The sequence below is a fragment of the Delphinus delphis genome, chromosome X (assembly GCF_949987515.2).
Source record: "Delphinus delphis chromosome X, mDelDel1.2, whole genome shotgun sequence".
In the NCBI taxonomy this organism is placed as follows: Eukaryota; Metazoa; Chordata; class Mammalia; order Artiodactyla; family Delphinidae; genus Delphinus; species Delphinus delphis.
In genome coordinates, this window is record NC_082704.1 from 23,338,321 (window position 1) to 23,360,160 (window position 21,840).

The 21,840-nt window shown below is 37.0% G+C and overlaps 1 protein-coding gene and 1 pseudogene across 7 annotated transcripts in view; one reads left to right on the plus strand and one right to left on the minus strand.

Moving 5' to 3' along the window:
- Positions 1-18,594, plus strand: part of THOC2 (THO complex subunit 2) — a 102,781-nt gene extending 84,187 nt beyond the window's left edge. Inside the window, exons 30-39 of one of the 7 annotated variants that reach the window (XM_060001960.1) lie at positions 163-265; positions 938-1,368; positions 1,569-1,627; positions 3,047-3,163; positions 8,116-8,253; positions 8,576-8,645; positions 8,728-8,885; positions 10,784-10,860; positions 11,328-11,373; positions 16,603-18,594. In XM_060001960.1, coding sequence (XP_059857943.1) covers positions 163-265; positions 938-1,368; positions 1,569-1,627; positions 3,047-3,163; positions 8,116-8,253; positions 8,576-8,645; positions 8,728-8,885; positions 10,784-10,860; positions 11,328-11,355 — 1,181 coding nt within the window. In that variant the 3' untranslated portion in view covers positions 11,356-11,373; positions 16,603-18,594. Of the gene's footprint in view, positions 1-162; positions 266-937; positions 1,369-1,568; positions 2,446-3,031; positions 3,164-8,115; positions 8,254-8,575; positions 8,646-8,727; positions 8,886-10,783; positions 11,306-11,327; positions 11,374-16,602 lie in introns of those variants that run through there. The other 6 variants (XM_060001962.1, XM_060001963.1, XM_060001961.1 and 3 more) reach the window with 6 other exon arrangements.
- LOC132418081 (tyrosine-protein kinase Fer pseudogene) lies at positions 16,553-17,172 on the minus strand (annotated as a pseudogene).
- Positions 18,595-21,840: the final 3,246 nt, after the last annotated feature.

A 21,840-nucleotide genomic window follows, 5' to 3' on the forward strand; every position in this document is an offset into this window, starting at 1 on the left:
CTGGCTTAGTGTTACTTTTTTAATCCCTAAGTAGGAGTATGTAACTGTCAAGAAGTGATCAGCCCTTTGTTTCTTTCTATCTAGTCTCTAATCATTTTGCTGTGCAATTGTAGCTTATTTACATCTAGGGGCTTGTCAAATAAAACCTTACCTTTATTTCAGATAAATCAAGGGAGAGATCTCAGTGTGGTGTGAAAGCAGTTAATAAAGCTTCTAGTGCCACACCAAAAGGGAATTCAAGCAATGGAAATAGTGGCTCTAACAGGTAGGAACACTGTGCTGTATGTCAGAATTCTGAATTCTTACATGATTAAGCAACCTCATTAGACATGAATGACAGAGGGTGATAGATGAATACTATGGAAGTCATTTTTGTTGGACTGAGAAATTTTGTCTATACTGCTGTTTTGATGATGTGCTTACCATTCTCACGTTTTGTATAATGCTGAGACTGACTTTGTTTCCTCTGCTGGGATATGCAGGGGAATGTATGTGGTGAAGTTAAAAAAAAATTTTAGGATTGAGTGTTTGCTGTGTACAATCTGGGTAAGAATAATTAACATGAGAGAAGCCTACTAATTTAGACCAGTGGTCCATCCAGCCAAGTAATCCAGTTCCTGATGGTAGCACCCTTGGTTGGCTTATGGGATAGTTTTGGGTTGTTACTTTGTAATCCTCAAAGGTTATGAACATGTACAAAAAAAGGGCCTAACATCACTTTAATTATTCTTTTTTAATCCGCTATTTGTGAATTCGGTTATTATTTACTGGATAAAGAAGTACTTGCTTTTTACTTGTCTTAAAGTTGTCCTTTAGTTTTTAAAGGGCTACTCATAGTTCTAGAATTTTTGAAGTCAGTAAGAAACGCTTTATGATTTATAACATTGAATGTATTTTATGACCATTTGTCTTAAAATGTCATGTTTTTATTCTTAAGCAGCAAAGCTGTTAAAGAAAATGACAAAGAAAAAGGGAAAGAGAAAGAAAAAGAGAAAAAAGAAAAGACTCCAGCTACTACTCCAGAGGCCCGAGTACTTGGTGGTAAAGATGGTAAAGAAAAACCGAAGGAAGAACGGCCAAATAAAGATGAAAAAGCAAGAGAGACGAAGGAAAGAACACCTAAGTCTGACAAAGAGAAAGAAAAATTCAAGAAGGAAGAAAAAGTTAAAGATGAGAAATTCAAGACCACTGTCCCCAATGCAGAATCAAAGTCGACTCAAGAAAAGGAAAGAGAGAAGGAGCCATCCAGAGAAAGAGATATAGCAAAGGAAATGAAATTAAAGGAAAACGTTAAAGGAGAGAAAACACCAGTTTCTGGGTCCTTGAAGTCACCTGTTCCCCGATCAGATATTGCAGAGCCTGAAAGGGGCAAGTTTGATTTATATTTGTTTACCTTTGGTTGTTGTAATATAAAGTTGGTTCTTGTCTTGTTATTATGGCAAGTTATCTAGGGACTTTAGTAGGGGGAACTAATACTTGATAACCTTAGAAGTTGGTGATTTTTTTTTAAGTGTGTGGAAAAAAGTGGAAACATACCTTATTGTGACTATTTCTTTTCATCCCAACAGAACAAAAACGTCGCAAAATTGATACCTACCCTTCTCCATCACATTCCGCAACAGTAAAGGTTAGTATAGCCTGAGGAAGGCAGCGTCCATGTTAGGCTCACCTGTTTGGAATACGTGTCCTGACTTCCTTCAAGTCTTGTGCCAAGTATTCACTGGAGCCACTGGAGGTTTTATGTTGCATTAGAAAATGAATTTTTTACATATTGGTGGACTGATATTTTTTTCCTATTGAGTATTTTTCTTATAAAAATATTAAAACTTCAAGGACCTAGCACTAATTTTGTAGTGTTTCAAAGTGCAAGAGAAATTTTACCCAGAAGTGCCTCACTGCTTTACGCAGTCTTTTTTGGAGTGCAATGGTAGCTACAAGCAAATGAATCTTTTCAGCAGAATGAAGCCTATTTTTCGGCATAAATATTGAAGAATATATAGCACTGAAGACTTCCTGGATGATACAGGATAAACAAGATACCTCTGAATTCATCAAGCTTCTTGATGAGCATCATACCGATGTGTGCCTTCTAAGAAGGAGTCTTGAAAGGAGTTCCATTTTAAAGTCTCCTTGGTGATCAGTTCTCCTGTAGTTGTGTATATTCAGTGAGCATGCAGCTTCTGTTGTATCTTCCCTTGGAGGTTTGTTTATACCCATTGGGTTCCCAACAAGTTGAACCTTGCGTTACGATAAAAGCAGATGTGGCATCCAATTCTACCACCCAGCAAAGAGAAACCCCAGGCATTCAACTGCAGCACAAAATCGTGGGTGTAGCCTTCTTGAAGACTCAGGGTAGCCATTCCTTGCTCCATATTTAATTTTAATTCTAAACTCATCTAATTTCATGGAATCTTTGAATTTGCAGTACGTTGAACTTTTAAACCTGTAAGTTAACTAATTCTTCATCAAGAGCACTGTGGTTGAATACCATAATTGATTTCATTTTCTTTCTTTTTTTAAGTGCTTTTTTTTGTGGGAGGTATGAGATTCACTGTTAGAGGCACTTTGCAAAAAAAAAAAGTGATTACTCTTTTATAAATACATTTTGTTTTCTTGTTAATGTAATGCCACTGAGTTTTCTGGCTAGGATAAAATGTGTATATATTTATGGTGGAGTCACAAGTAAAGGAAAATTTGAAACCTCCCTATTAAAGAAAAACTATGAAAATATAAGGCAATATTGTTCTTCCACAGTGACCTCCACTATTTAAAACTTTTTGTGGAGAAAAAATGTTTTGCTTTCTTAAGCCTTTTACCATTATCTGTAGTTTAAATGCAGTGTTATGAAAAATGTGGCATTGACATTTATTTTAAAGTTCTGAGCAGAGAAAGATTTTTGTTTATTACAATGAGTACATATAATTTAGTTTTTTTTAAACATTACAATTCCATTACATAGTTTTGCTTTTGTTTTTTACTGTTGATATTCATATAACAATGACATCACGAGATTTATCCTCACAAGAAGTAGCTGGTTTATTTCCAGGTTACAGCCATACTTCCCAAAGTTCCTCTGGGTTCTGAGAACTATGCCAGCTCACCTGTCATCTCCATTCATTTTCTACAGGACAGTCTCATCGAACTCAAGGAGTCTTCAGCAAAGGTTTGAGTCTTTTAAAATCATCATGCCTAAGTAAAACAAAGAAAAATTCTTTACTTCATTTATTGAGTAGGTACCCTCACCCTAGTAAATTCAGTAAGTTAGTGGAATAACCTTTAAAAATACCTATCACAAACTGAAACAATGGATGACAATGGTCCCTTTTAATGAAATTGTTATAAAATGTGTGTAATGTGGCAACCTTTCTATAATCTCTCCTTGCTGTTATGCATTATCCTTTTATGCTTCAAAATCTGAAAGTAAGTTTAAGATTTGAGGAAGGAGTTGTTGGTTTCTTTTGAGGAGTAGGCTTATTTAATTTCTCAAAACAAATCTGTCAGGCTGTTTTCTAACTTTTTTAGATAACCCAAAAGGCCAAAAAATATATCTGATGCATTCACATAACTGTTCTAAAAACTGAGCCCATCTTAACCCATAAAAATCTTTATATCGCCTCTGCTGAGCTACCTTTTTGGTAGTTGTAGCATATTATCAAGAAATATGGTTAATGTAAACTAATCATTCTCCTGGAGGGGAATACTCAACTTGATGGTTGTGTTTACATGTCAGTATTAATTCTTGCCTATTACTCTACTTTCTTGAGGATTCTGCTACTAAAAATCATGTGCAGTTTGTGTATCTTATTACAGAGTTCATTCATTTCATGGTTATAGTTGAATTGTCCAATGTTCATGTTATTTTGTCTTTATTATTATAAAATTTGTACCCTGTTTCACTTTGATTTTCTACTTTGCCTCCTCTTATAGCTGCTAAGTATGATTCCTTACTGGTGGACCAGTAAAAAATGATATTTTGAAACAAAGCCAGTTGACAGTACTAACTGCTTTTAGAACTGTTAGCTTTATAATGAAATGTCTGTGGCTTTTGGGCAAGTAAGCACTAATTTTTAACAGTTTAGATTAGCTGATGTGCCTGTGTCCTAAAATTATAGCATTGTTTTTAGAATATACTGTATTAATCAAAAGAGAATCAGTTGAACTGTGAATGCTTTCTTTTAAAGTAAAACTTTTTATTTGCTAAATTGAATATGTATTCCAGTATAGTAGGTTTTCATAACCAGAGTGGGATTGTGTATGTATGTCAGTCTTAACCATCAGTGGCTTGTGTGGACTATTTTAAATTCATGGGTTAACAATGTTACCTTGTGAATATTTATTTCCTGAAACATATTTTGAAGCAGTTGAAAACCTGCTGTTATAGTTAACTGGATTTTCTAAGCAATGATGAAGATTATGGTTCCTTACATTTGTGAAAGCCTTTTGAAAATAAAACATATGAGATAAACATATGTTATCTCATCTCATATTCATCACAGTGCTGTGAGGTAGGTAGGGCAGGTGACAGTGTCTTTTTTAACAAATAAGAGACTAAAGTTCTTGATCTTTTCCCAGTGGCATATAACTTGTTAGTACCAAAACTTGGACTAAAATTAAGGTTCCTCAAGTGTTCCTACCACAATGAAAACAAAAATTCCAAAAAAAAATATGGTTCCTTGATTCTTAGCACCCATTTCAATAGTAGTTGAAAGGGTTCTTAACTTCTTTCGTGTGTTTGTCTTATTTTTTAAATTATAGTGATCCCCCCACCCCGCTTAAAAAAAAAGGATGGTGATTTTGTGGGCATTTAAAATTCAATGGATTTATTCCACATTCAACCAGAAAATTTTGAAAATGGCATATGAATACCCTTGTAAAAATTGCAACTCATACCACTTTTCAGATCCTTAGTGCTTAGTATGGTACCTGGCAATATGATTAGGTATTCAGTAAATATTCGAAATGAACTCTTATGCCTTTGGACTTGGTAAAGCATAGTAGTTGATGTTGATTTTTTGTGTGTCTAAGAAAGTTTAATAGCATATGAATGTCTTAGAAAAAAAATTTCACTGGACTTTGAGTGCTCTCTAAAATTAATGATCTATAATTTAAACTTTCTGTGGTAGCTTTTACTTTTTAGAGGATTTGAAAGGTATGTGTCTATTTTTTCAGGTTACTTTGTCATCATACATATAAAAATGTTTCCCTGCTCTAGTTTGACCTTTTAGTTATACTTTGCCCCTAGGATCCTCCTTTTTACTAAACTAGTTACTATTTTCACTTTGTAATACACATGGACTTGGCTTTTCAAGTGGGATTCTAGTTTAGTGTCCAAATCTTTTCTGTCAGTTCACCTTGCTCCTTTTTTTTTTTTTGCGGTACGCGGGCCTCTCACTGTTGTGGCCTCTCCCGTTGCGGAGCACAGTCTCCGGACGCACAGGCCCAGTGGCCATGGCTCATGGGCCTAGCCACTCTGCGGCATGTGGGATCTTCCCGGACTGGGGCACGAACCCGTCACCCCTGCATTGGCAGGCAGACTCCCAACCACTGCGCCACCAGAGAAGCCCAAAAGCATGCTCCTTTAAACCAAGCTTCTCTGTAGTTTCAGAGGGCAGCAATAACCACCTCAGTAAAATTCAGCTTTTAATTCTGTTCATCATCTTAAAACAAGGATTTACAACCAACCAAACCTGAACCTACATGTGAGGCCATCTTTATATATTGTATCCTTAAAAGGGTCAGTGTGGCAGTGGTCTCTTAAACAGAATTTGAAGATCAGTCAAATTGTTTTTTTGGATCTAATGATCTCAATGTCAAGGATAAAAGCCAGTAAAAAACAGGATCCAGTAGTATCAGGAATAAAAGTAAATTAAAAAAAACCCAAATCCAACAACGCTACATGCAGATCAGTTTAACAAATCATTAATTTTATTCATCAAACACGTATTGAGTACTCACTATGTGTACAAGACACTAGGAAGTGTGTAAAAGTAGAAAAAGCACATTAGCTCCCCTACTATCCTGTAAACTATGTTATGGACAAAAATAAATGACATGAAATTAATTGGGAATTCCTGCCACAAAAAAAAAAAGGTTAATATAAAATAAGAGTTCACTGGACAGTGATTTGTGGAGTTGAGGGAATGTTGAAGTGCTGATGGCTTTCGATCTGTCTTGGAAGGCAAAGTAGGAGTTTAAGAGATTAAGATAAAAATGAGCGACCGTTCTGGTGAAGAGAACTGCTGGGAAGCACAGGGTGTTAGGGAGCAGCGGTAGCCGCAGCCTAGAGTACATTGGGTCACTCCATAGTAGGGTAGAATTGTGCAAGGGTTGTGAAGAGCTTGGAATACCCAAGCTAAGGAATATGCATTTTATTCCATACTCAATGAGAGACTGTATGTTTTTGTGGAAAAGAGTATTGTGATCAGAACTATTCTTAGAAGGGTAGAAAGAAGGAATAGAATTGGTACATTTCTAAACTAAGAATTTCTAGGATTCCCAATTCTCTGCAATACAGAATTCAAGTTAGGTACACTTAAAAACTTCATTCTTGTGGAGGGGTGTGTGTGTGTGTGTGTGTGTGTGTGTGTGTGTGTGTGTATGTGTATGTATGTGTGTACACGTGCTTATTTGTAATCACAAACAAAAAAATTTTTTACTGGAAGAATTAAGCAATACTTCCCTAAGATAAGTCTTCTTTGAGTATTGTAATAACATATTACTTTCTTTGTCTTGTCAGTTTCATAAATAGTATTGACTTAAGATGTGAATAAACCTCACAATTAGAAAATATTAAAGTGTCATTTAGGGTATATACCCAGCAAGAGTACCTTTTGGACAAGCACTTTATGGTTGTTTCTCATTCTCTTGCTCTTTGTTATTAATAAACATTTTGTCTATTTCAGTTGATCATCAACTTTTAAACATTGAAATTTTAAAGAATCTACTTATGCATTGCTATGGCAGTATTTCTGAGCAAACTGAATTGAAAATATTTGGTGGTGTTAAAAAACAAGTGTTAATTTAATTCTCAAACTGATGGCTGTCTTTTTTCATGTATTCCTTTGAATACCAAAGGATTTCTTTGTGTAAAAATATTTGACTTTTGACTCACTGTTCTTTTCATTCCCAAGTTATATCTAGAATTGTGTAGTTATGTAATGAGTTATATTCAGTATTCTGCTGCCTAACATTTTTAATGTCTTAAGTTAAACGTAAGCTTGTAGCACAGTTATAAATGCCGTAAGGTTAGGTGTCTTATTATTTCCTTAATATTTTGTTTTAGAATGGATTTCCATATTTACAACTTGCATAAGTAAGGTTACCTCTTAATTATTTAGAATTAGCATATCCTTGATCTTTGGCTGTTTTATTGTCTATGGGCCTTTCATTGGAGAAAGAATAGGTAAAAGAGAATATTGGTTTATCATTTTTCAGTCTGAGTTGTTTTATCAACCTTAACTGACAATATGGCTTTCTGAGCTATTTAGAACCAGTAAGACAAATTTTACAATCAGTTGTGATTATTTGACAGAAATTGGAGCGCTTTTAGAGGTAGTGAATATGCAGCCTTTATTATAACAGTATTTAGGATAATCTATGCATGGTATACACTGAGGCAGAAAAGACTTATTAGTAAAGTCAAGGCTAGGTTTTATTTTATACTTTTGCTCACTGTCATCAATTGCTTATCAGTGGATGGTAAAACTATTTTAAATTTCCATGATTGTGTAGAGGTTTGTATTTTTTTGTTTGTTTGCAGTAGAGAAAATTCAGTCACTATTTTTCACATATGGACTCTTGTAATAATGGTGGTTATGGGTCTTCACAATAGAGCTATATAAGGAACTGTAGCTTGTGAATTTACTAATAAAAATCTCAGTTGAGGCAGAAATGAACTGGTTGAGTTAAAAAAATGATAATTTTTATAAGGTCAAGAATTGAATTCTTTGCGTAATTTGTGCCATGCTCTTTTATTTTACCTCTCATAATCCAGACAGCTGACCAGTTTTGACTTTGGGTCTACTACCAAATGTCTTTCATTAAATAAACAATCAAGCAAATGATGCCAATACTGGAAAACTAATAATCTTTAGTAATATTGCCTTAATTTAACAGCTCTACATTAATCATACTCCTCCACCACTGTCCAAGAGTAAGGAGAGAGAAATGGACAAGAAAGATTTGGACAAGTCGAGGGAAAGATCCAGAGAAAGAGAAAAAAAAGATGAAAAGGACAGGAAAGACCGGAAAAGGGTTTGTAATTTTTTAAAAATTAGTTTGGAAAGCTCATTATCATGTACAGTAGTGTGTTTGTTGCCTTTTTTAAAGTACTAGTTTGTTGCATGACAGTCTATTATTTAGTGTTTTAACTGGTATTTTCACCGTAGTCAGTAATAAGGATCTTCAGCCTAATAATCTCTACCAGCTCTGCTTGTCTTTCATGTCATTTTACCAAGTATGTGAAAGCACCACAGATATTCTCCAATGCTAGTTACTAGCTATTCTCTTCTTGTATAAAAGTAATACTTTAAAACAAAAACTCTTGATCAATGTAGTTCACAATTCTTGGTTCTAGGATCACTCAAACAATGACCGAGAAGTGCCACCGGACTTAACCAAGAGGCGGAAAGAGGAAAATGGAACAAGTAGGTAGACTTATTAATACTTCCCAAGCAGTCATCAAACTGAATTGGAAAAGGCTTTCATGATTCTCTTTTATAATTTTAGTGGGGGTTTCAAAACACAAAAGTGAGAGTCCGTGTGAGTCTCCTTATCCAAATGAGAAAGACAAGGAAAAAAATAAGTCAAAATCGTCAGGCAAAGAAAAAGGCGGTGACTCATTTAAATCTGAAAAAATGGATAAAATCTCCTCTGGTGGCAAAAAGGTAAATTACAAGAACAAAAAGAACAATATACTTTTTCTTAGAAAATCACCCATTAGAAAATTTAGCAAATACTGAGGTTTTTTTGTAGTCAAGTAGTCTTTTGTTAATTATTTGGGGGCAGGAAGAGGAGGCTTTGGGGGAGGGCAGGTTATCTTGGAGAACTTGAGCCAGTTCAGTCCCAAATTACTGGGAGGGTGGAATTAGTTTACCTCTGAAATTCCCTTCCTCTCCATTCCACTCCCAGCTACTTCTTTTCATTGAGTTTCAGCCTTTCTTTTCGTGTTTTCTTTTTTCTCTGACAACAGTTCTTTTAGTTTCTCTTCATTCATGAGGTTAAAATATGGTCGCATGTATTCTCCCTGATCATCACACTGTTATAAAGTCTTTATTAATTCTGATTTTTAAACACATTTTTATAACATTTTTTCCTAATAAACTTATGTGTTCACAACTCATATTTGATTTTAAAATTAAGTATAGTGTGCATTCTCTTAGATACTAATGGATGATAGAATACATCTGATGCATCTGCCATAAAGTAAGCAAGCCATTACTAAAGTGTAAAGTGTTTACAAAGCATCATTATGATATATATTCAACATATATGCCATATATTCATAGTTCTTAAAAGCAGTTTTGGAAAATTATAAGGTGATCGTTTTAAAAGGGAGGCTGCTCCTTTTAAATAAGTATTTTTTAAATTGAGGTAAAATTCACATAAAATTAACCATTTTAAAATGTACCATTCAGTGGCATTTAGTATATTTGCAGTGTTTGCACTCATCATTTCTGTCTAGTTCAAGAACATTTTCATCACCCCAAAGGGAAACCACATACTCATTAAGCAGTCATTCTCCATCACCCCTTCCCCACCCCCACCCCCCGGCAACTACGAATCTGCTTTCTGTCTCTGTGGACTTATCAAAAACTTTGGCTGTTTCATATAAGTGGAACTGTATTATAATGTGGCCTTTTGTGTCTGACTTCTTTCACTTAGCATAATGTTTTTGAGATTCTTCATGGTGTTACATGTATCAGTACTTCATTTCTTTTCATGGCTAAGTAATATTCCATTTTACGAATGTACCATACTTGTTCATCCACTCGTCACTTGATGGACTTTTGTCTTGTTTTCCACCTTTTGGCTATTGTGAATTGTGCTGCTATGAACATTGGTGTGCTGCTATGAAGTATTTGTTTGAATACCTGTTTTCAATGATCTTGTGTATATACCCAGGAGTGGAATATCTGGGTTATATGGTAATGCTATGTTTAGCTTTTTGAGGAACCGCCAAACTGTTTTCCACAGTGGCTGCACACTTTACATTTCTACCAGCAATGTATGAGGGTGCCAATTTCCCTACATCCTTGCCAACACTTGTTATTTTCTGTTTCTGTTTTTATTTTTATTTATTTAGTTTTTATTGTAGCCATCCTAGTGGGTGTAAAGTAGTATCTCATTGTTGTTTTGATTTTGTATTTTCTTAATGACTAATGATGTCGAGCATCTTTTCATGTACTTGTTGGCCATTTGTATATCTTCTTTGGAGAAATCTATTCAGATGCTTTGGCCATTTTTTAATTGGATTGTTTGTCTTTTTGTTGCTCAGTTGTAAGAATTCTTTACGTAGTCTTGATATTAGACAGTTATGAGATATATGATATGCAAATATTTTCTCCTGTAGGTTGTGTTTTCACTTTCTTGATAGTGTTCTTTGATGCATGAAAGTTTTTACTTTTGATGAAGTCCAGTTTTTTTCTTTTGTTGCTTGTGCTTTTGGTGTCATATTAAATAAGTTTGAAGAAAAATTTATGACTGGTGAGTGATGAAAAGAGATTTTGAGCTGATTTTTATATTTGGTTTTCCCTTCCCCAACTAATTCCACCATTCGTTATAGGAGTCCAGGCATGATAAAGAAAAGATAGAAAAGAAAGAGAAACGGGACAGTTCAGGAGGAAAGGAAGAGAAGAAACAATATCCTTTTCATCTTATTGATGTTTTTAATCAGTATAATGGAAAGCTTTGATACTGGTCTTATTTAGAATTGTACCCTTGTAGTATGTGGTCTAAATGCTCAAGGACTTACTACCTTTTAAATGGTCTCTCCAGTTAACCCTCTCAGATGTACAAAACGTGGAAATGGGAGACTTGATTGTTTTTTAAACTTCTTTGGTGACTGAGATTGTTTTATGCCATCAAGGGATTTAAAGTCCCTCTGGCTCTACCACCGAGAGGAAGAAAGGGAACAGAGAGTTCCTTGGGCTGGGGGCATGGGGAGTAGCAGGGCAAGATGATGTGGCAGATGAGAAGAGCTGGTAGAGTTTGAGGCTACCAGGCTGGTAAGAGCCAATTAGGCCTGCAAGCTGAGGGATTATACTAAAAGATGAGACAGCATTCTTTTTTTCCCCCCAAAAGTTGTTTTCCCTTAATTTGTCATCTACTCATAAGTCCTCGGACAAGCACAGATAATGAAGACTTTCAATCAAGGTGAGTGTTCTCTCACCTCTTTTCATTTAAAGATAGAAATATAAAATGAGGTCTGATAATGTTGAAGAAACTAGATCCATTTTGCAAGATACAGCTAGAGTTTTTCACCTAAATATAATGGTCAGGTCTTTGGGTAAAGATGCGAGACAAGATTCCCGGTTATTTTTAAGCTGTTTTCATTTTAAGCTTGCTGTTAGCTACGCCTTTTTTTTTTTTTTTTAAAGCACCAAGATGTATTTAAAAACATCTGGCTTTCTCTTCACCACTCATTCCCATCTTCTCTGGATAGTTACTTTTTTAAAGTACCTTGTAGGTGATGGTGGTATCTGCATTTTACAGATGAAGAAACTGAGACTCTAAGAGGTTAAGTAGAAGAGGGTGACAGAGATATTAGCTGACACACCAATATGCAAACATAGGTCTTCTTGCCCTTCAGTGTTCTCTGATCTTCTTTTTGCCTTTCATGCAGACACGTTATCCAGAGTTTTGTTTTAAGTTTCCTGCCTCTCTTTCTACCACTGCCCATGTTTTGCAAAGCCAAAAATATGGTCTGTGCTTTTAGTTCTGGAATTTAAAATATGCAACTTTGTTTTCAAAGTAGTTATGCCTTATGTGAGATTTTAAAAGTGTTTTATCCATCTTAAATAAATTGTATGTGGACGGACTGTTCAGAACCTTAATATAATCTTTTCTGAGCACTCAGATCATCACTTGAATAGTTATTGTTTGGTGTGATGCCTTAGGATTATTGAGGTGTATGTAGGATGATTTGCCCTCTACATTTAATGGTTTGAGATGGCTGTATTAGAAGTTGTTGAAGAATCAACAATTTTCTGGTTTCCATATTAGCTGTCACTTTTTAATGATATCAAGTATACTTGCTTTCTCTACCCTCCTCCTAATATTATTTGCTGCTTCTAATCTTCTAATGAAACTGGATAGATAGCCAAGGCGGTTTACAGTTGTTTAAGAGTGAGAAATGTCTGAGAGCCTGTTTTGTATAAAGGTGTGAGCTTTAGAGTATGGATTTTGTCCTGTTTATTTTGGCTGCAAAGCAGGGATTTGAGGTTGCCAGGTAGGTAACTTCTTGACAAATAGTGTGCTTTTTCTGTTCTGTTATTTTGTGCTTGTTATCTAAGTATTACAGAAGGGTGGATGAGAATTATGAGAGAGCATTTAGAATTCAGTAGATTTTTTAAAATTAGAAAGATTATAAAAGAAATATTATTACCTATTCTTAAATTCTAGCCATTGCCCACCCTAACCACTAGCTGTCTTCCCCAGTGAACCATAAACTTTTAATCTTCTTTTTTTATTCTTCACCATAACCTTCGTTTCAGTTTGGCGTTTTGCTTTTTACTTCTTGCTTTCACCTGGTCCCCTTATTAAAGAAAACAAAAACACTCTGCCTCTTATATCTTCATTAGCAGTGGGCCAGTCATGGTCGTCGACAATTTCATTGTGATTTTGGACATCTCTCTTTACTCTCTTCTTGGGTAGACTCTTTGTGAGGCACCGGTTGATTTTTTCCCTTTTTTTGGGCTGTTCTGTGGCTGCCTTCTGTTGGATACCTTCTAGGGTTGGTCAAGTCTTTATGTGGTTCTTCCTTTTCATTTAGAGGTCTCATCATTTCTTATTGGCACCATTTACCTTTAGGCTACTTCAAATCTGCTGCTCCCTGCTCCCTTTTTAATTTATTTTATATTCTACAGAAAGGAGAACTGCTACACATGTCACATTTCCATGAGTCAGAGATGTCATTAATTGTAAGATTCATTGTTGGTTTCTAGAACTGTTTTTTGAGAAAAGTGGATAGAGAAATGACATTGATTTGTATGTATCACCTTGATTTCAAAAACATTAAAATGATCATGTTAGAGTTAAGAAAATACAATATATAAATGTGACCCAGATTAAATTCCTTCCAGAGTCTTCTTTTCCTGTTTCATAATGTTTTGTTGCAAAATCCTTTTTGCTTGTTCTCTGTATCTCCTGTTACTCGTTATTGCTAATGTCTTCGTCCAAATTCATCTACTCTTTCCTTGATTTAGTCTCTTGAACGCTACTAGCTGCTTTGCCTTTAACTGTTTCCCCTAGTTTAATCTTCAAAAATTCCTGTCTATGAAAAATTTCCACTTAGAAGCATTCTTTAGCTTCGCAATTGTAAATTGATATGTGTGGTCCTCAATTCACTGAGTTCAGCTAACTTTTGAGAGTCCTTTTGTGAACCAGACACTGCTAAACTGAGACTTGCTTCTAGGTTTTGAGAAGCTCAGTCTTCTTGCACTTTGATTCTGGATTCTTGGCTCTTAATTTCAAAGAATATTAGCAATTAACTCTATCCTATCCATCTGCATTTGTAGTATACTACATTCCTATTCTAATACTCCAGTGAAGCCTAATAATATATTTTACAGGTCTGTCTCTCACCTCTGGTCTCTTACGTGTAACCTAACTCTTATCGTTTAAACCCAGGGTTGCAAATTCTCAGCCCTTAGGCAGAATGTGGCTTATTAGACATACCTTCTTGGCCTTGCACAATATTTAACATTAAAAAAAAAGTTGCCTTTAAAAATCAGAAGAGTTGACAAAATCCAAATTTCATTTTCTTTTGAAGAACTGGAACATCTGGCAACATTGTGTCCTGATTTCTGCATGGCAACAGTCAGCTAGACCTGCCTAGGTGCTTGTTCCCCTTAAATAGAGTGGGTCTTTTTTTGTAGTTTACCTCATTCAGGCCCCACCCAGCTCACTTCCATTTGTTTCCATTTTATAGTAGCCCCTGTAAGCAATCGATTTTGTAATTCCTGTTCTGAGCCTTTCTTCTTCAGTCCATACTTGGGAACTGACCTCCTAACTCCTCCAAGTTTGCTTATTTTAGGAATGTGTTACCATGTTGAGACACAGTCCTAGATGCTGGTAATAATATGTGTTGGAGTAGGAAGTGTTCAATTAAGTATCTTCCTCAGTAGTTTCCCATTGCTTACACGTGTGTGTCAGCTTGCCTATAGAGTCCTAGTCACTGATTCCTATGTATATATGAATGTGTTACATATCCCTCTCCTTAGATTGTGGTCTTGTTGAAGGCAGTAACTTCATCTCTTCCTTCTAATCAAACAATCAAGTATTTTTCTTTATTACCTGCTATGTTTCAGATACTCTTAACTTTATACATGGAGAGCTATGTACAGGAGTATTAACTATATCTCTTTGGAATTGAGGAGAAACGTCACTGACTATTTTTGCCCCCAGAAGAAGGTTCAGTGTATTTATAGCATTTGATAGTATACTGTTTAAGAAGTTGCTTTGTGTGCTGCAACATATTTTTTGAGGGCAGGTTTATTATACTTTCATCTGGGTCTGTATGTAGCAATCATTAAATGTGTAAAAAAGTCTTGTTAGGAGATTGAAATGATAGACCTAAACTATTTTTCTCTTCATTATCATCCTTTAAAGTATCAGTGAGTTCTGTACACTGATATTCATAGGCACCAAACAGTTGGAGAGAACAGGAGGGATTTTCTATTTCCTTTCTTCCACTTAAGGCAGACCAAATTTTCACTCAGGTGCTGTGCTGTTCTTTATCTGGATGTAGGCATGAGCACTTCCAAAAGGCTCCCATGCCACATTTACCCTTGAGTGTGACACATATTCCTCACACACACATTTATCTTGAGAGGCACCCCTGGGTATGCTGAGATTCAGTTCAGTAGAATCCTAGTTTTAACTGTTCCATTTTATCCACTTGGGATACCTCAGGAAGTGTGTTTGCTATGATAAGAATTGCTAGGCAGCAGTTTAAGGGTAAATGAAGGAGTAAAGTGGAATTAGGATGGCTGTCCCTATATCTTTCTCCTGTAACTTCTTTCTTTCTTGTAAATGTTCATTGGACTCTTCTGTCAACTTCATCCATGTGTACCTTTGTACTTGGCATGTGCGTGCCTGTGTGTGTATGTGTACACGTACTAGGATTAACCAGGAATAATTTTTTAATTCACTGGGCTTGTATTTTATAGTTTCTCTAAATAAATTTTGTTGCCATCCAGAGGGTTCTTTTTTTTTTTTTTTTTTTTTTCCGCGGTACGCAGGCCTCTCACTGTTGTGGCCTCTCCCGTTGCGGAGCACAGGCTCCGGATGCGCAGGCTCAGCGGCAATGGCTCACGGGCCCAGCTGCTCCGCGGCATGTGGGATCCTCCCAGACCGGGGCACGAACCCGTGTCCCCTGCATCGGCAGGTGGACTCTCAACCACTGCGCCACCAGGGAAGCCCCAGAGGGTTCTTTTATGAGGAGTCTATGAACTATTGAAACATTTCTTAGGACCTTTTTGATCATAAAAATAGAAAGTGTGTGTGTGTTTATAAAGGCATGGCTCTGATAATAAGGCTGATTTTCTATTTGCCTTTCTTCTCTATTTTGATCACCAGTCTAGCTGCTCTTTCACCCAGACCTAACGTTTCAGACTTCGTTCTTGCTGTCACAGCTGTCTATAAAGTAACATCATTTAAAATCAACTTCCTCAACCCTGAAAGGGTACTCTTTGAGGGCATTTCATGCATAGTTTTCTGATGCCCTGACAAAGGAGGAGGGCATGGTGGAACAGAGGGAAATGACAACCTTACTAAAAGTTGTCCAGATAATTCCCAATAGGAAGTGATGTTTACAAATGTAATCTTGTCTTAGCATAGTGGAAGGCCACCTTTTGTTGGAGTGTATCCTGCACAGATGGTATTACCAATGCAGTTTATAGCACTGAGAGAGTAGAGGTGTCTAGGATGGAGGACAGTCAACTCTGAACTGAGCCTGAAATAGAAACCCTTTGAGAAACATAAAGAGTCCTAGATGTGAAAAGATAGATTTGAGGGATCTCTTGCATTTAGAACCTGTGCTTTCTTATTACAATGGTTAAAGTTGCACATATTTAAAGAACTAGTTAATAAACAAGAAGAAGAATATTCCAGGTAAGGTGATATAAACTTATTATTAATGAGAATAAAATATTACTCTGCTGGAAGATAGAGTCCTGAAGTCTGAATTTGGTGCTGTTTCATCACTATGTGACTTTCTTCTTGATGGCAGTTCTTTCTGAAGTTCACTGAACTTGGGGTGGTTTTCAAGTTTGTAATCCCAAGACGTCATTATTTTATAAATATGTTCTGGTTACTGCTGAGAGACTGACATCTAGTATCTTCTTTCCACTTGCTCTTGTGCTTGCTGATTTGTCATTCCAGGGTATGGACAGACCCCTAAGCTGAAGGTCTCCTAGAGGAGGATGCCACAGCTCCATGCGTCACTCTCAGAACGATATCTCCTATAATTAAGAGCTTCTGGTGCTGTCCATTTAATGGGAATCTGCTTTAAATCAGAAGATGAATACACACTACCATCCTCTTGATGAGACATTCCAAAGTCACTGATTTTCAGAACATTATTTTCACCTCCAGGCAGTTTCTTGCAGCAAGGTTCCTGTGTATACAATGTTTACTCGAGATTTGCCATCCAGAAGCAGCATCTAATGAAAATGTCACTAACTGTTTTAGTTCATCCTTCTTTCTCAGAAAGGAGAGGAAATCGACTCCTGGAACCAGTTCCTTAATCATGTAGATAGACTGTATTTGTGTGCGAACTTTGATAAGTTTGACAATATTGGGATGATTATATTGCTTGAGGATTTTGGCTTCTTGTAAAAATTTTAATTTCAGTTCCTGGGAAAGATCATCTTCACATGTTTTAACAGCAATAGCAGTTTTATCCTTTAATGTGCCCTTAAATGTGTCATCAGAATTTCCCTTGCCCAGTAATTATGACATTTTCATAATAGGCATTTTTTATTCTAATTATGATCATGCTGATACCGTGATTCTCTTTATTGGAACATTGACTTTTTTTGCAGCTAAAAAAAATTGAGATGAAGTTCTTATAAAATATTCCATTTAAAAGTGGTTTTTCGTATATCCCTGTGTTGTAACCATCACCAGTAATTCCAGAACATCTCCATCACCCTCAGAAGAGACCCTGCATCTGTTAGCAGTCACCTGCAATTCTCTCCTTCCTGCAGCCTCTGGAAACAACTAATGTATTTTCTGTCTCGATGGATTTGCCTGTTTTGGACATTTCATAAAAATGGAATCATGCAATATGTGGCCTTTTGTTATATGTGGCTTCTTTCACTTAGCATCATGTTTTCAAGGTTCATCCATGTTGTAGCATGTATCAGAAATTGATTTCTTTTTATAACTGAATACTATTCCATTGTATGGATGTGTACCACATTTTGTTTATCCATTCATCAGTGATGAACAGGAACAATGATTTTTAAGTATTAAAACTGTAAGTTCAACATTAATGTATCTATAATTATAATTGGTAATGTCAAGATTATACATGGTGTGAACAGAATACTGTATAGAAACGATATGTAAATTATTTGTCAGCATATCATGCAAGTGTGATTATTTTCTAAGGCCCTTCTAGCTCTGGTTTTAATGAAATATGTGAATGTAGTATTTTCATCAATAAAGTTTAATGCGTTAAGCATTAGATTAAAATTTGAATGAGAACAATGTTAGGCAGATATGAAACTATTTGCCACATGTTGTAATGATCATGTTTTGAATTTATTTCAATATGCAGTATTTGAAAAATGTCAATACATAAAGGAAAGGAAATGAGTATAATTAAGTCAATATATTTTTAAAGCAATTTTTATAATTTAGCAGACATTGCATCTTAATATAAGTAACTATTAAAATCATGTCCTTGTGAAAAATGTGATGTCATTTTTCTCTTTTTTTGTTGATCAGGTAAAATTGGTTCCTTTTCACGGTTATGTGTTCTGTTTACTTTTGACAAGCTATTGCTTGTCCCTGTGGAATTCTATTTCATTTTTTCCTCCCTCCCCTCCCCCCACTCCCCCTTTCCCTCTCTCACAGACAAAATGTTCTGTGGTTTGTTTTTTTTTAAATTCATCATAATGTACCTATCTTTAGTGGTTTCTAAGAATAGGCAATAAGAAATACACAAATATTTCATCCTTATTTAGGGACTTAATTCAAGCCTTTGTTATTGACAGAACTCATTGATTTTCTTAAATCTTCCTTCCTTCCTCCTCCTCCTCTCCTCCCTTCTTCCCTCCCTCCCTCCCTCCTCCTTTCATCTGTCCCTCCTTCCCCCTTCCATCCATCCCCTCTCCTTCCTCCCTGCCCCCTACCAATGCCTTTCTTATCTATCAATATAATCACTTTGTTTCTTTCAGATGAGATTGGAATGAAATTGTTCAGCTGTGACCAGAAATTTATTGTCCTGAGTAGATTGCCAAGAATTATGAACGAAGAGGGCCCGTTTGCATCTCCTTAAATTATTCAGTGATCTGCTCTATTGCTCCATGCCGAAAACTTAAAATTGTTGAGTTGTGCATTATTGTATTTAACTTGTTGCTTAGTTTCTACATGTTTATTTTCAGTAAATGGCTGAAAGTATTAACTTCCATATTTTTAGCACAATGTGCTGTATACAGTTTCCAAGAAGCAAATAAGGTTACATATGTACAGAATTTCCCTTTAGGTTAACTAAATATTGCCTGAGTTTAGTTTTTTTTTTTCAATTTGAAATGCTTCCTTTTTATTGTTTGAAATGGAAAATAAACAATTATTGAACCCTCTTGAATTTACCTCATTTAAAAACTCAGTTTTAATTTATTATTTGGCCTGTTTTTAATATTAGTAAAAATCAAAGTGGGAGCAGTGTCTTATGCAATGCCTAGGAATCATTTTATATACTATGTGTAAGACATTAAAACCTGTTAGAAAAAAAAAAGGTACCAGCACTCCCTTGTCCCTTGCCATTTTTTCTTGTAATTATGTTAGAAAAATCTGGGCGGGGGGATCGAAAGTTAATTGTCTTTTAAGTCTACAGCTACAGGAGCTTTGTATTGCTTAACTTTAATCTGGAAAAGTTTCACAGTGACATTTTTAAAATAAAGTTTTTTTATCTAATGAATTCTACCCATGTAACCCTTTTTCTAAATAAACAATAGTTTTCTCAAATGATTGTATATCATTGTGTATATTGTTGCTTATTCAAAATAACTTGGCAAAGATAAGATTCCTAGCTCTTTCTTCTTATTTGTGTCTTAGTCCATGGACTACAATGTTTCCAAATAACAGACATCTTATCCAATAATATGAGAAAATCCTATTTGCTTACCTCTGTACCTGGGGTAGACAGTGGGCTGAAATGATGCCTAGAATTATTCATTTATTCTTCAGTTCCTTAGAACCAATGATAACTATGCAAATTAATTTTTTTAAGAGAAAGAATGACAATAAAGGCTTTATTTTTAAAAAAGATTGAGACATTCTGAGTGTATTTTAGAATTCGCAAAGGGATATAAATCTTTTTTTTTTTTTTTTTTTTTGCGGTACGTGGGCCTCTTACTGTTGTGGCCTCTCCCGTTGCGGAGCACAGGCTCCGGACGCGCAGGCTCAGCGGCCATGGCTCACGGGCCCAGCCGGTCCGCGGCATGTGGGATCCTCCCGGAGTGGGGCACGAACCTGTGTCCCATGCATCGGCAGGCGGACTCTCAGCCACTGCGCCACCAGGGAAGCCCAGGGATATAAATCTTGATGCCCCTTTTCAGGTAATTATAATTTGCAAAAATTGATGAGCACAGTGATTATTTATGGGAGAGTGATCCATTCAATGACTGTTGTGCACCCATAATGTGCCTGGCATTAAAAACATGATACATTGTTAGAATGATTTTTACAATGAGAAAATAACTATGGTTCACCTCAAAATCATTTGTTAGAAACATATCAGGGAATAGCTTTCCAGTTGTTATGTTGCATTCACATTTTAAAGATGTCATGATTGTGAAAATTTGCTGCTACTTAGCATCAGAATCTCTCCTCTCTCTCCCCCAAATTATTGAACACAGGTAACCTTTGCTTTTGGCCTTGCTAGAAATGCACTGAGGATGGAAAATGCTAACTTTGAATTTAACTGAGCAGAAATAATTTATGTTGGAAGAAGAAAATCTATTCGATAGCTATTTTAAAGGTTTTCTGTTTTACATACACAGGAGTATTAAGACCTAACTCCTGTGCCTAGAGCACTTGCAGTTTAACTTCAGAAATGAAGGACAAGTGAGTGCTGTTGGGGGTCAGCAATCATTCTGTAAGGAGCCAGATAGTAAATATTTGAGACTTTGAATAAATATTTGAGACTTTGTGGGCTTACGTGGACCCTTTCGGACTTCCTCAGCTCTGCATTATAGTGTGAAAGCAGCCATAGATGATATGGAAATGAATGAGCATGACTGAATTCCAGTAAAATTTTACTTACAAAAAACCTGCTATAGAGAATCCTATGAAAGATTTAATCAAAAAATATTTGAGTGCCTCTTAAGCACCAGATGTACAACCTTTAGCAAAACAAACTCTGCTCTCGTGGAAGTTCATTCTAGTCAATGGAGGCAAACAAACATCGGAGGGAGGGGAGAGACCTTCAGGATGGTGGAGGAGTGAGATGTGGAGATCACCTTCCTCCCCACAGATACATCAGAAATACATCTACATGTGGAGCAACTCCTACAGAACACCCACTGAACGCTGGTAGGAGACCTCAGACCTCCCAAAAGGCAAGAAACTCCCCCACGTACCTGGGTAGGGCAAAAGAATAAAGAATAAACAGACAAAAGAATAGGGATGGGACCTGCACCAGTGGGAGGGAGCTGTGAAGGAGGAAAGGTGTCCACACACTAGGAAGCCCCTTCGCGGGCGGAGACTGCGGGTGGCGGAGGAGGGAAGCTTCGGGGCTGCGGAGGAGAGCGCAGAAACGGGTGCGGAGGGCAAAGCGGAGAGATTCCCCCACAGAGGATCAGGGCGACCACCACTCACCAGCCCGAGAGGCTTGTCTGCTCACCCGCCGGCGCGGGCGGGGCTGGGAGCTGAGGCTCTGGCTTCGGTCAGAGCGCAGGGAGAGGACTGGGGTTGGCTGTGTGAACACAGCCTGAAGGGGTTAGTGCGCCACGGCTAGCCTAGCCGGGAGGGAGTCCGGGAAAAAGTCTGGAGCTGCCGAAGAGGCAAGAGACTTGTTCTTGCCTCTTTGTTTACTGGTGCGCAAGGAGAGGGGATTAAGAGCGCTGCTTAATGGAGCCCCAGAGACGGGCATGAGACGCTAAGGCTGCTGCCGCCGCCACCGAGAAGCCTGTGTGCAAGCACAGGTCACTCACTATCCACACCCCCCTTCTGGGGAGCCTGTGCAGCCCGCCACTGCCAGGGTCCCGTGATCTAGGGACAACTTCCCCGGGAGAACGCACGGCGCGCCTCAGGCTGGTGCAACGTCACGCCGGCCTCTACCGCCACAGGCTCGCCCCACATCCGTACCCCTCCCTCCCCCCGGCCTGAGTGAGCCAGGCCCCCGAAGCAGCTGCTTCTTTAACCGCGTCCTGTCTGAGTGAAGAACAG